The sequence below is a fragment of the Vespa velutina genome, chromosome 4 (assembly GCF_912470025.1).
Source record: "Vespa velutina chromosome 4, iVesVel2.1, whole genome shotgun sequence".
Classification (NCBI taxonomy): domain Eukaryota; kingdom Metazoa; phylum Arthropoda; class Insecta; order Hymenoptera; family Vespidae; genus Vespa; species Vespa velutina.
Genome location: NC_062191.1, coordinates 7876956 through 7891978, shown reverse-complemented (window position 1 = coordinate 7891978; position 15023 = coordinate 7876956). Strand labels below are relative to the sequence as shown.

The 15023-nt window shown below is 33.7% G+C and overlaps 1 protein-coding gene across 3 annotated transcripts in view; it reads right to left on the bottom strand.

The window, feature by feature from the left end:
- Window positions 1-310: 310 nt before the first annotated feature.
- LOC124948300 (doublesex and mab-3 related transcription factor 3, truncated) overlaps window positions 311-15023 on the bottom strand; it is a 37405-nt gene continuing 22692 nt past the window's right edge. Inside the window, exons 3-6 of one of the 3 annotated variants that reach the window (XM_047491728.1) lie at window positions 5961-6083; window positions 4047-4321; window positions 3162-3486; window positions 311-2842 (exon numbers count right to left, since the gene is read on the bottom strand). In XM_047491728.1, coding sequence (XP_047347684.1) covers window positions 2517-2842; window positions 3162-3486; window positions 4047-4321; window positions 5961-6083 — 1049 coding nt within the window. In that variant the 3' untranslated portion in view covers window positions 311-2516. The remainder of the gene's footprint in view (window positions 2843-3161; window positions 3487-4046; window positions 4322-5960; window positions 6084-15023) is intronic. The other 2 variants (XM_047491729.1, XM_047491730.1) reach the window with 2 other exon arrangements.

Here is a 15023-nt window from a genome sequence, read left to right as displayed (position 1 = left end):
GTGTGGAATGAAATGCCATTCAGAGGAAGAAGAGGAAGAAAGCCAACAAAGAAAAAAACAAAGAAAGGAAAACGAATAAAGAAGATAACAAAGTAAAGAAAAAAATTATGAAGGAGCTAAAGAAAAATAAGAAAAAGAAACCAAAGAAGAAAAAAACACACTTACCTTATCGAAGATTATAACGAATCAAAGATTCGAAAAGAAAAAAAAAAATCATTTACAACTCATTCGTATTGAGTATCAATATCATGTTTATTCATTTTACGTCCGATCTATACATTCTTTTTTGCTGTTTTTTCTTTTTTTTTTTTTTTTTTTTTTTTTTGTTTATTTCTCGTAACATATTTATTGGTAACTACAAAGTACGACGTGCGTTCGAGGCCGTATAGACGGAGAAGTATAATCTAAGTATATTGCAGATACATAATTATGGCGCCGCGCGTCTCGTCGTGAAACATGTATTATGTATGTATAACGAGTGTACATGGTCGTCAACTTTTCATAATTTTTTTTTTTTTACTGCATTTTTTCCATTTTTTCAAGAATATTCGATAAACATTTTAATGCCTTTCTTCCTACTGCATTCTCTTGTCCCTCTCTCTCTCTCTCTCTCTCTCTCTCTCTCTCTCTCTCTCTCTTATTTTCTTCTTATTCTTAGCAATTTTATCGGATAGGAAGGGCGTTTAATCGATAGGCTACACGCAATACCTTGTAACTCGTTACTACGAGATCTCGGCCAAAATTCTAAGGATTAGGTACAGAAAAAAATAAACGAATGATATACGTTATAACATTCTCGTCGTTCGAATGCTCGTACATACTCTTTCTCTCTCTCTCTCTCTCTCTCTCTTTCTCTCTTTCTCTCTCTCTCTCTCTCTCTCTCTATTGCTCTCATTTCCTTTCAAACACGTACATATTATACATACATACACGGACACACACGCATACACGTACGTAACATGTATACTGTTCGAACTCGTAGAACGTCGTACTACATGCGACAAATCGCGAAAATGAATCGGAAAATCGTCCTCGAAACAAAAATCAATCGGCAACACACGCTTATTATTATTTACAATTCTTCATTTCTGATCCTATTAATATATCCAACATACGTACTTATTAAACTTTTATTTTACGAATATACGTACTCGGTAACGTTCGCATTTTCTTTATACATGTATAAAGTATAATATTCTTTATAACGAACCGACCTATATGTATAATATAGTATACTATTTCTCTCTCTCTCTCTCTCTCTCTCTTTCTCTCTCTCTCTCGATCGTCTTCGTTCAAGATGATCGTTTATTCTCGAAATATTTCGCATAAATCTTCGCTATTTCACTGTGAACATTTTATTTCTTGAATATGAAATAATTCGTTCTCGTAGAAATTATGGCGAGTTTGCGGGTAAATGGGTGGACAGGAAGTTATAATATATCGCTTTACTCGGGCGGATTGTCATGTGCACATCCAGACGTAATCGTATCGGGTTCATTTGAAGATAATTCATTTTGTGAAGGGAATATATGTTTATCGAATCGTCGTTATGTTGGATCAAAGAAAGCTCGTTTTATTTAACAAAATTATTATTTCTAATTATATAGTTTTAAGCGATAAGAAATGGGATCGTATAAAAGTCTTTTTCTCATATTATTATTTTTTTTTTTTTGCAGCAGCAGCAACAGCAGTTTGTGCAAAAAATAAAGATCTTTAAAAATAATAAATTGTTTTAGCGATTATTATCAACAAAAATAAGATTCCTTTGACAATGATGTTCCTTTCAGGAAGAATTTTATTGGTTACTCGTCAAAGTCGATCTTATCGAAATTAACTAGTTCGCAACTGTTTCTGACATTGGTACGGATAAAACCGGCTTTCCTACGTACAATTCTAATCCCTTTGATGTTAGGTAGAGATCTCCGTACGATTTAAAATTAGCTCGTAAGCAGGCAGTCGATTTCGCGCGTGCATTACGTTCAATGTTGTGGACAAATACGAAAGGGTGGCCACCCCTTCTTAGTCTTTATTCACGTCAAACCACGCGTCTCTTAAAATCTCTGTCTCTTACTGAATGCGAGTAACTTACTCTTAAAGTGCAATGAACGTGAATGGAAAATTCAAAGTAAGCTTTCCATTTCACTGATATTACATAAAATACGTATTATTTATGATATTATTATGAAAATAAAAATATCATTCGGGTGATAATAACGACGATTTATATTTATTAGAAATTTGTGTGGAAAAAAAAAAAAAGAAAAATTAATTTAATGGGTAGGACGTGATTTATCTAGAACCGCCATATTGGAATCGAGTCCGAGCTGGAAGAAAATTGAGCGGAGAGAACGATGATAATTTATTTATCGTCTACCTTTCAAAATAACAGCTCTCCTTTTTGATTTTTATTAATAGCTTAGATAGCTTGTGTTCTTCTCGGAGAAAGGACAATGGCGGTCGAAAGATATTCTCGACTACTGCAAATATGACCAAACAGTGGTCCTCTCTTGTTCAGGTCACTCGGAATAACTGGTCTTATCACTGGCATCATCCGGTGATGTTTCTCGATAGGCATCACCTGTACCATTGGCGTGAAGGCTTTGATTCGGTGGTTTTATCACGGTTGGAAGGTAACCAGTACCAGCGTAAGGTGCTGCGAGAAATCTATGTCTCGTTGAAGGGATCGGTGTGGTACAGTAAGCACTGCGTGTCGTATAGCCTGCCGAAACTGATGCCGAAGCAGCTGCTGCTGAAGCCAAGGCACCCGCCAATGGTGAGAACGCTGACTTTGGTTGAAGATTATCCTCACAGACTAACACTTCCATCGCTGATACCACATCACCTAGTGGTATACAATTTTATTTCATAGATTTTTTCTTTTTTTTTCTTTTTTTTTCTTTTTTTTTTTTTTTTTTTACTTTTTTCGTCTAGTCAGAAAATTTTTCCATTATAATCTGCATTTCATTGCTTTGACAGAAGCTTTTCAAATGTATATTGATTTTGTAGAATTAATTGGATGATAAAGTTTACGATCGATTCAAAAGATATATTATTTACATGTATCGATTTAATAATTATAATCCTAATAAGATAAGCTTTTATTTTATTCTGAAAGTAAAGATGAGAAAGAATGAAACTTAATTAAACATTTCAAAACTTACCTTTATATCGATGCAATAGGGCTTCCACATCGGCTCGACGTCGTCCAGGAAATACGCGAAGAAGAACATCGACTGGCGATCTTTGCTGTTGCTGTTGCTGTTGTTGCTGTTGTTGTTGCTGGACTTGTATACCACAAGGTTGTTGAATATTTTGCATTTGCATTTGCATTTGAATTTCTCGTGGTTCATGTACATTTGGATGATGTTGATGCTGATAAATCGTGGGCGAACAGTACAGGGAACTGACCGCTGGTCCATAAAGTGGTGCATAAGTAGGAAAATGCACCGACGTCGCTGCGGCCTGAAACATAGAATACGGATTTTCCTAAAAAATTTTATTGAAAATACTTAAGGGGAATTAATAAATAACAAACCAAGGTTATTTCAATTTATTTCATTCATTTAAAACATCGTTTTGATTTTATTAAAATATAGAAAAAAAATATATGATTTGTAATTATAAATATCGTTCTTGAATATAGATATCACTCTATACTTTTGTTAATAATGTTACTTACAAACGCTATTTATAAGAAACTTTTTGAAACTCTTGTAGTATGCAATAATTTATACATAAATGATTTTTGTTCTATTGAAGGGTCTATTTTATTATCTAAAGAGATTAAACGAATTGTTTATCGATAGATAGCATTTTCAAGCAATATTATCGATTAAAGATAAAATGTCTACTTCCAGGCTTATAATTACAAAAAATCAATAAATAAACATAATAAATTAATATTAATTTAAAATGTAAGTAATATTAAAAAGTAAGTCAAATAAAAAAATAAATAAATAAATATATATATACGAATCGATGATATTAAAGTAAATAATTTTTATTAATTTTGACATAATCAAATCTGAGAAATGTATTGAACTCACTGCGAGTGAGGCTAATGGCGGACTTGGTCTGGGTTGCACGAGATCGACCGCCTGTGGAGTTTGTTGTGTTTGTGGCGGACTTCCGCTTTTACGCAAGCTGAGGTTTTCCGGAGCTGGTGTACTTTCTCTTTGTGGTGTAAGTGCAGGCGTTAGGGGTGGTGTATGCGTGGGACTCGAAGAACCTGGCTCTGGACTTCCTTCTTCAGAATCATTCAGACTATTTGTACGCATTCTTGCTATTTCGGCGTCTTGACTGTCGACAGGGCTAGAAACAACTTTTAACACAGAACGCAAATGAATTTGATTATTAACAATGAATGATATATAATGCATAATGCATATTAAATTTTCATTATACTTGAAACAAGTTATCATGTTTCAAAAACAACAAATAATTATTTAAAAGAAGAATTTACCTAATGCACAAGATTTTTTTTATAATCAAAAAACATTTCAGATGAACAAATTAAATGAATAAATATTAAACACTTATTATATTATAAAAATTATACAATTATTATCTAGTCACATAAATTATTTATGTTTCTACGTAATAATTCTTGAGGATAATTAAAAATGTCGTTATAAAATGAAATAGAATGTCTATAAGAAATCGTAAATATCCTTAGACTTCTTACATTCAAAATATTTCACTTTTCGTAGATAAGAATGTTCACAATAAAAAGGTTTTAAGATCGACAAATATTGAAAATTACAATCCAAAAAAAAAAGAAGAAAAAACTATAAAACCGTATCCGTTGACTGTAACGCGAGAACTATTTAAAGATATACTATTTCATAAAATACCTAAACAAAGACACGACTAGTCTGAACCCTTTTGTACTTGTTCTTTTCTCAGCAACGACAAGGGGTAGAACGATCTTTAGAGACGAATAGGGAGAGTGATGGGAGTGCCAAGGTTCACCACGAAGGTGGGAATTCGAGAAAGAGGAGTAGCTCGACGGGATCTCCACTTGTTAGAGCTTTGGAGAGAGGATTGCTACAGTATCAAGGGAATTTGCTATTGGAGGAGGTAGGCAGACGAGATTGGCGCAAACTCACGTACCCGCCAATCCTGCAGCTTCATGAAGGCCGCGAGAATGGCAGAAACGAGTGTTGGTCCAGCGGACGTGTATAAGTATCTAAAGAGAGTTTGTGTGCTGATCGAATAGTGAAGGGAGATGTTAGAGGAAACTTTGTTTAGTTGATACGTCAAGCTTTTCACCTTAAATTTTAACGGCGTCACGCATCTATCTGTCATATTTGTGAAATCAAGGGGCTTAGCTCGAAGATAACGGCGCCTGCGCTTTATATTTCTTCCTTTCTATTCTCCCTCTTTGTTTGCATGATGTTGCGAATTTATTGCATCGTTGAGCGTAACTTATATTATCACTATCATTAAAAGATTATATTGCAGAACTTCATTTCATCATATCCCATTTGTATGAATGAATGTATGTATTAAATTTTTACGACTCTAATTATGAACGAACATATATATCATACTATTTGCACATCATATAAATGATAATAAGATTATATTAAAGAATTGTATGTAGCTGTATGAAAGAATCTGTTAAATTTTTATGACACTAAGATGTACATATATTATATTATACCTGCGCGGCATTTCAAATTTATTGCGTTCTTGAACTACAGACGTCATTTTAACAATGAATAAGATAATATCATAAAACTTCGTTCAGTGAATCTGTCTGCTAAATTTTATATATATATATATATATATATATCATGAGTTAGTTACATAAATATTTATATACAACATTATTCGTGGTATTATAAAATAGGTGATAGGAAAATAAACTCTTTGTGAGATCGATTAAATAAAATATCGAAAAAAATATATTTTTACGATAAATAAAAAAGATCAAAGATAAAGTGAAGCCCCCTTACCAAGTGGATGATTGGCACGAAGTTCGCCACCTGAATCTGATTCGCGATCATCTTCGTTTCCCGTATCATCCCCAGCTAATATCGTTCCTTTGGTATGATCGGAAAGTCTTGTTCTCTTCGAGCCTAGAAAGAAATATTTTGATTGGCACAATCTTCTCTAATTAAGCTCGTTCTAATCCAAAAGCCATTAATTTATAATGAATACAATAATATGCATTAACAATGATAAGAATCGAATCTCTATTAATCAATACATTTTCATGTATCTAAAGAAATATTTATATAATATAAAACTTACTTAGTAAATTATACTAAATTATACTAATTTAATAAACGAATACTTAACTAAAATCAAATATTGAGTTAACAATTAATTTTGCGATGAAAAAAATTAAATAAGACAATTAAAAAATATAGATATATGAGCAGCTACTTGAAAGTAAGACAGAATAATTTAATGACACGGTAATCATCGAATTTAGTGTCATTATTACATAAAAAAAAATGTTCACATACATTTCCTTTCTCGATCAGTTCGTTGTCTTTGGATAGCAAAATTAAAAATGTATGAAATGTATTATTAGCGACAAATATTTTATCTAAACAGTAACTTTCTCTCTCTTCATTTCTCCCTCTTTATCTCTCTCAATGTGCTCTTTAAGGAGTCCGTTATTCTAAGCATTACCCACTCGAAGGTACATCCTAAGCGTGGGGAGAACACTCTAGTTAAGAAGCTATACCACATTCCGTTTCTATAACACCACTTGAAAGTTAGACGCAACGGCACTCGTAGGAAACTCATTGAGCGACTGCTCAATACGATAATCGCATAATGCTTATTCTCGGCTACTAATATCTTAGTCTAGTGATTAGTGCGAAAGAAAGAAAGAGAGAGAGAGAGAGAGAGACAGAGAGAAAGAGAGAAAGAGAGAAAGAGAAAAGTTTAGATAATGGAAGTTTTACCATAAGTGATCATTTTGAATTCCAGTTATCGGCATCGTTACAATAAATCGTGATTATATATATATATATATATATATATATATATATATATATATATATATAATATAATTTATGATATTAACAAAAATAACATAAACAAATTGATATAGACACAATAAAGTCAGTATTCATACGTTGATAAAAACTAATCACCCTATATACCATTCATATCTATCTCTGGCTTTATAAATTAATCCCACGCAAGTTCCACCCTTTTGTCCATTCGAACAGAAACAAAAGACCGAACGCTTAGCTTTATTACTCCCTATAATACTAAATCTCCCTTTCACCATCCACTTACGATAAGAAACGCAAACAGCAACTTATAATAAACTGCAGTTTTCCAAATGACATACTTAAAAGTATTTAGAATAATAGAAACATATTGCAATCAAGACACTATGTGACATTCGTAAAAAATCAATCGTATTATTTCTCACTTGCAATTTTTTTTCTAATGTAGAAAGATAATATTCATGAAAATCAATCAAATTATTTCTCGTTGATTCTTATTCATCTTATATACAAATACATATTTGCATATAAATATATAATAATTTAGAAAATTAGATGCTTAAATTGCAATCAAAATACTATAAAACTCATATAAAATCGATCAAACTATTGAATTTTATCGCATACTAGTCGTAGACAAATATATACGTATATTGCCTATAATTACACGTTAAATTAAATTATATATACACACACACACATACACATACACACACACACACACACACACACACACACACACACACATATATATATATATAACAAATAATACGATAACGAAATGTTATGCTATCGCTCGTAGTTAAAACGTGGAAAAGCACTTATGCCTGGGGCAACCAAGAGAAGAGGTTAGAGGGTGAGTTAGAGAGAGAGAGAGAGAGAGAGAGAGAGAGAGAGAGAGAGAGAGAGAGAGAGAGAGAGAGAGAGAGAAAGTTGGCTAAGACTCTAGCTACATTTCATCCCACCCCTGGAACGCACTCTCGTACTAATAAACGGACGGTTAAACTTTTTAACGAGCGGTCAGTCGAGCTACGTTTCCACCACCTACTACAGAGAAAGCCGAGTCTTTCAGGCATTACCGTATATAAATTCGATGGTCGTGCACGTGCACAAGAGGGCCGAACGAGTTCGATATTATAGCTTTATTCGCAATCGTCCTGTCCTCTTTCTCTCTCTTTCTCTCTCTCTTCCTCTCTCTCTCTCTCTCTCTCTCTCTCTCTCTCTCTCTCTCATTTACATTGTTGGTAAGTTCAGAAGGCATCTCGACTCTGCTGGTCTATAGCAATTATTTCTAACAAACCAACCCTTGTTAATCCTTGATGATAATGATTATATTGTGGCTCTCTCGATTTATTAATACATGGACAATCCTCGAATGGATGCTGAATACCGTAGCGTAGCGATTAGCCTTTAGAAATTGGTTCGTTCCTTGATACTTTTTTTATTTGTGTATCCCTTTTCAAAAGAAATATAAGTTTATCTTTCTTTATGAATATCATTTAATTTATATTTAACGTTAGGGTGTTGCAGTTATTTATATATGATTTAATAATTGAATTCAAACGTACAGAGATAATTCACGAAAGTTGATAGTTCTTCTATAAATCATTCTACATAATTCGCAAATATTATAATGATAAAAATTTTCTAGATCTTAGACATCAAAATAAAAGAAAATAATGCATCATTTATTATTATCCTTATTCGCAGTTGAAATATTAAAATCATTTAATTGTCCATTAAATTTTGTTCAATGAATATGCCAAACGATTTATAGTATTCATATTCAATATATCTACTTTCAATAAAGAATCTCATTCGATTTATGACACTTCGATAAATTCACAGTGACTCGGCTTGGAAGTTTATCGCATTAACCGTTAAATTCCAAGCGAGGAAAATTCCACCATCCCTGTATTTCTCTCTCTCTCTTTCTCTTTCTCTCTTTTCTCTCTGGTTCTCTAGGAAAATGATTTCCACGTTTCTTATCGTGCACCAGCATTCAGATAATGATATTAATAATAATAATTGATATCCTCTCAACGTCAAAGGAAAGGAATGCAATATTGAAGCGTAAATGTAGCTTCTGTATTTGAGACACACACAAACACACACACACATATACATACATACAAACAAACATATATATGTATGTATTAAGAAGAGAAGAGAATCATTTTGAAGCAGTGTACTGTGTATCCGTCTATTCTATGCTCGCGTACGCGTGAAATTTCAACGCGAACGAATGCATAGCCCGTCGTGCCTGCGGAATTATATGCATTACGAAGCTCTTATTAAAATGTCGTCCTCGTAGCCGACACTGCCGTACTTCGAGGGTAACATAGAAGAATCAACCCCCTTCCTGTCTCACTCATTTATATACAGTACTTACGTAGGTATATATATTATATATGTATATATATATATGTATATATGTATATATATAATATGCTGGTGGATAGGGTTCCGAACCCTATTTACACAGGAATTACGATACGTTTACTTTCAAGAATGTTATAAGCACATAATGCAGAGATAATGAGGTATATTAATCAATTAATTGAGGTATAAATTAGTGACAAATATTTTGGTAAAATTCTAAAGATGAATTGTTCTACAAATTTCACTCAAACTTCGCGGTAATATAATACTATCAATATTTCTTGTTTCGTTCTTAAGTATAGGTACTTATATATAGGGTGTATTATTTAGTTTGAATACTTTAATTTTCCTTTTGATATTACGATAAAGTATCAGAGGAAAATTACTTTCTTTGTTATTATCTTATTTTAAAACGAACTCTCTTTGCTTCTCATCATATATACTCTCTTCAAATGAAGTATTCATTCTTTTGATATTTAGTGTATATATATATAGGTATATATATATACCTACGAAAGAACGAGGAATGAATGATTCGCCCTTTCGAATTTCGGTCTCTTGAGAATTTTCGAAAGAGAAAAGATCATCGGTAGGAGGTAGCAAAGCTTTCTTCTCACGCGAAAAGGTTAAATGCTTGGGTATTAGGAAATCGAAGCGACTGATATGCCTGCCCTACGCTTTTTTTAATTCTTTTCGAATCTTTTCGTCTCGTTTTTTTTATACGAATGTATACGTGTATAGAGTATGTATATATAAAAGGATCATCCTCCTCATCGCCCTCTCAAACGTCTAGCCGTACCTGAAGAAAAAGCGAGCCATTATACATTGGGGCTTGCCCTTCGGTGAGGGCCAACGCAACGTATCATAAAAGGGAGCACATTATAGTAGTGAACACGAGTGTTTTTCGTCTTTCACTTCAGAAACGGTATTCCTCTTGTATTTCGAGAAGGGTTCGTGCAATTTTACTCTGATCTGATTCCCTCGGGCATATGCGAAAGAAAGAAATTTAACTTTTATCGTTCTTCTTTCTTTAAATTTCTTTCTTTATTTTTTTCTTTCTTTTTTCTTTCTTTTTTCTTTCTTTCTTTCTTTCTTTCTTTTTTTCTTTCTTTCTTTCTTTATTTATTTTCCTTTTCAAACAAACAAAGATAACATTCTTTTAATAGAGACAATAAAGAGTATAAAAATGGTCATCCATTTTCAAATTTTATTCGTATTATTTTATTCGTATTATTCGATATATATTAACAAATATTATTGATTACGCTTGGAAAATGAGTGAAACTTGATGGGAAAACGAATTTACTTTCCGATCGGGTGGATAAGCCGAAGCGTGGACGTATAATAAAGGCACTTCTAAACTCCGAATTTCGTTTGTATAAGAGGGAGAAACAGAGAGGAAGAGAGAGAGAGAGAGAGAGAGAGAGAGAGAGAGAGAGGGAGGGAGGGAGAAAGAGAGGGAGATGGATAGGTATAGTAGATAGAGCGACAGAGAAATAAACGAAAGGCACGAAAGCGAAGCAATTGACACGAGCGACGAATGAAAATGCGTGCGAATGACGACATCGGCGTGGGGTGGATGACGAGTGTCAACGAAGAAGAGTATAAGGTACGCTCGTGTTCTGCGATGAAAGAGAGACAGAGACAGAGACAGAGACAGAGACAGAGAGAGAGAGAGAGAGAGAAGAGGGGAGAAGGGATTGAAAGGGAGGATGGTTGAAAGATCAGGTGATCGTGAGAGATACGAAGAGTAGCTAGATGGGGAATTATAAATCGATCTCACTATTTTATTCTTATTTTTCTTTTCTCTTTTTATATATATTATATATATATATTTCCTTCGTTCTTCTTTCTTTATCTGGCAACCAATTCGATTCATTCCAACTTCATTTACTCTCCTGTAATTTATTTCCATCGAAGAAAAGCAACGAAGGTATAATAAGGGTAGGTGGCGATACAAGTGGAAGTAGTATAATAGAAATAGAGGCAATAGAAAAGTGCCTTTGTTAGGATATCTTAATTCAAGTGCGTCCTCTAACAACCGTCTTCTAGGCATGTTCCTTTCCTTTGCATAATTTTCCCAAGAATTAAAATCTTCTAAGAGTATTTTTGTTTAACGATCAGGAGGAAAAAGAGAAATTTTTTACAAGAAAATAAGAAAACTCAATGATTAATTTGAAATTACTTTAAATTCGCTTCAATTAATTAATCTTTTACGGTGATCGAATTTGTTTTTTTTTTTCTTCTTTTTTTTTCTACCAACTCTCAACGACTTCAATACAAATGACAAAGTATATGCAATCTTATAGAACAGTGTAAATGGGAAAGATTTGAAGTAAAGAGTTTTCTGTTGAAATTCTTTGACGTTTAATCCGAACCTTTCTGTAGAATCGTTCGTTGTATAGCAAAAGCTAAACTATGCAAAACCTTTGCAAGAAACTTCAACTTGGAACTTTTCAATTAGCCTTTATATTGAAAATGAACGAGTACAAAAAACAGTGCATACAAGTTTCGAATTTCAATTTTTATAAGTACATATTTCTTAAACGTTTAATTTCTTATTAATCGATATATCGAAGCGAGGGAGATCAAAGATAAAATACTATTTGGGAAGACAATAAATTAACTATTCGAGTCTAAAGTAACAACGTTTAAATAGATATTAAGAGAAGAATGATCAAAGAGCGCAAGACGAATAGAAATAAATAGGTAGATAGATAGATAGATAGATAGATAGATTGATAGATTGATAGATAGAGAGAGAAAGAGAGAGATCGTGTAGCTCATTCTCTCTCACTCTTGATCGATGACAGCGGTATACTCGAAACAGACGTATAGGCAAGAGAAGGAGGACGTAGAGATATAGTTAGGAAGGACGACGATCGACGCACTCAGGTGTGTTATACTATGGATGTACGTAGAAACACGCGCATACACATACACATTGAAGTACTCGAGGTTCCGTCGGAGCTTGCATGTCGTTGTGGGTCTACGCCCTAACTTGCGGCATTGCGCATCACCGTACGGTGGTGGAGACAGACGCGGACAATGGAATCATGCGAGTACAATGCCGAATAATTTAGAATGGCATATAGATATCGGGTGCTCTCCAGCCTACGATGGAACTGCATAATAGAGGATAGGAGTAATAGGACACAGCCTGCGGGGTAACTGTGGAGGACACGAAACATCTCTATAAATTAGCCTAAGCCAAGCTTACAATAAGACTAAGCAAGCACGCATAACCACACTCCACAACGATATTTGACTCTCTCTCTCTCTCTCTCTCTCTCTCTCTCTCTTTCTCTCTCTTAATCTTCTTTCTTCACGTATACTCTATCTCTCTTTCTACTTTTCACCCTCTCGTTTCTTTCTTTCTTCCATTCTTTTTTTTTACGCCTACCCTGACCCGTCCTTTCGATCCCCTTTCGCGAGGGAGTAATTTGAAATTAATATATACTCTTTCGCGAGCTACCTTTCGGTGTTATTACATCCGCTTTATAGAATGAAGACAGTAAATTCAAAATCGAATTTGACATGTATAAATACTTATGAAATTTTACGGAATTTTTGAACACGAAAATCTCGAATCATCTTTGAAAGAGATGGAAAAATGATTTGGATTTTTATATCGGAAAAATACAATAAGGATTTGTACCTAAATCTCACATTTTCTTATATTCGAGAATCGACGGTGAGAGAACTAAACGGCGACAGCTGCAGAAAATCGTCGACAATTTTTGTTCAACTCTCCACCCGTCACCAACTCTAGTCTCCACCCACTGACATAAAATTTTGCGGAAGGATTATCATAAGAAAGGGTCTCCGATCGATTCGGCTCGCGTTATCAATCTCTTTTCCCTTCTTCGTACCTTACTTACGACTCGCTTTGTGTCCTATAGAAAGAATATGAAAGAAAACGAAGAAGACTTTCGTCCATATTTTATTCTTTCTATTTTTGAATATTTCTTCAATTTTTACGTTTACAAAAAGTCGAATCTAATCGAAATCTTATTAGTTAAATAATTAGCCTAATTTGATAAGGTTAAATATATTGAAAATCGACCCTTCGGATTTAAACGGGACAATAGGTGACAGTAGCCGTGTCACTTCACAGGAATCATATGACTTCACGATCACGCGGGCTTGACGTATGGATACAGTGGGCCAAGGGTTGCGTGCGCTTAAGGGCTATAGGAGACATGGGGATAGTGAATCATCTCGGACCTATTATCCGAAAGGGTCCTGAACCATCACTGGTAGCGAAAAATCTTTACCGTTTAACCCTCGAGTTTATCGATTTTCCATCAAAATCTTTATTCGATTATGTAATATATAATATCGAGAGAAACAATTTTTCATGTATTTTGTAAATACACTTTAAATATCGTAAGTAACATATAAATAATTTAGTAAAGATCGAAATTTGAAATAATTGTGTTTTGCTAAAAGACAAGGATGGATAAAAAAATGAGACGAAAGAACGAAGTTACAAGTAATCCGATAATATTTCAGTAACTCGAAACGATCCCGGAAAAATAGGTTCTTTTTCGCACGAACCTAAATCGTCTGTCTAGGTACCTGCGTGTTTTTCAAAATCTCTTTCGTGGATACATGAAAAGTATACAAAGGTTTTTTTCGGATTAAATCACGTGTAAAATCGTGATTCAAATCGGGATTTTAATACTATTTCGATCAACACCTAGACTAAACTTTTCGTCAATTTTATTTTCAAGATCTAGAAGATTTCCGATCTACGATATCGAAATATCGTGCCGTGGAAAAAAGTAAGTATCTAAAATTTCAAAATCATAATGTAGCATCGACTTTCGAATTTTGTAGTTAAAAAGTAAATTATTACAACATTGCAAAAATTTGTGTACATATACATTATCTAATATTTTTCGATTTAATAGCATCCTTCAAAAGATGTTATGAATATCCTCAAAAAATAATAAAAAAAATTCAAATAATATATTCCGCTTTTATAAAAATCCTTCGCTACACTGTGATGCATTCTCATAGTTCATATTGTAGGTTTCTGATCGAGGATCGCACATTTATATATACGTCATAGTAAATTGGATTGACAAAAGTGTATCACGTCTATTGTAAACGGTATGTTCGATTGGCGAGGGAGCACCGAAAATGCTCTCGACGTAACTTGATCCGATAATATAAACGTCCAGAATATCTCGTGAACGAGAAGAATGATCGAGGTTGAAGTGTGGGCGTTACGAAAGCGATACCAGCCGAGAACCAGCCAAGTTTCCGCATCATTAGAGACAATATCTATATAATTCCAAGGTACTCGGAGGGATTCTGAGGTTACGAACCAAACCGGTAATTATTGGCAGCTGTGTCGAGGTACCGTAATTGGAGTAGGATCCAAAACCAAAGGAAGAAAACTTCTTTTTCTTTTTCTTCTTTGATAAAGGACATAGACGTTTAACCACCGACTAAAACGTTGCGGAGACAACGTTTTATCTTACCTCGTTTGTCCCACGTGTTTTTCTCGATATATAAAACATAATCTATTTGAACAATCATATCGACTAATGAATCATACTGACACGATATCATTTTTAGGTATAAAAGAAAGATGAATGACTGAATCAATTAAAAACAAAAATAAAGACTAAGTTCTACTCCTAAAAAAAAAAA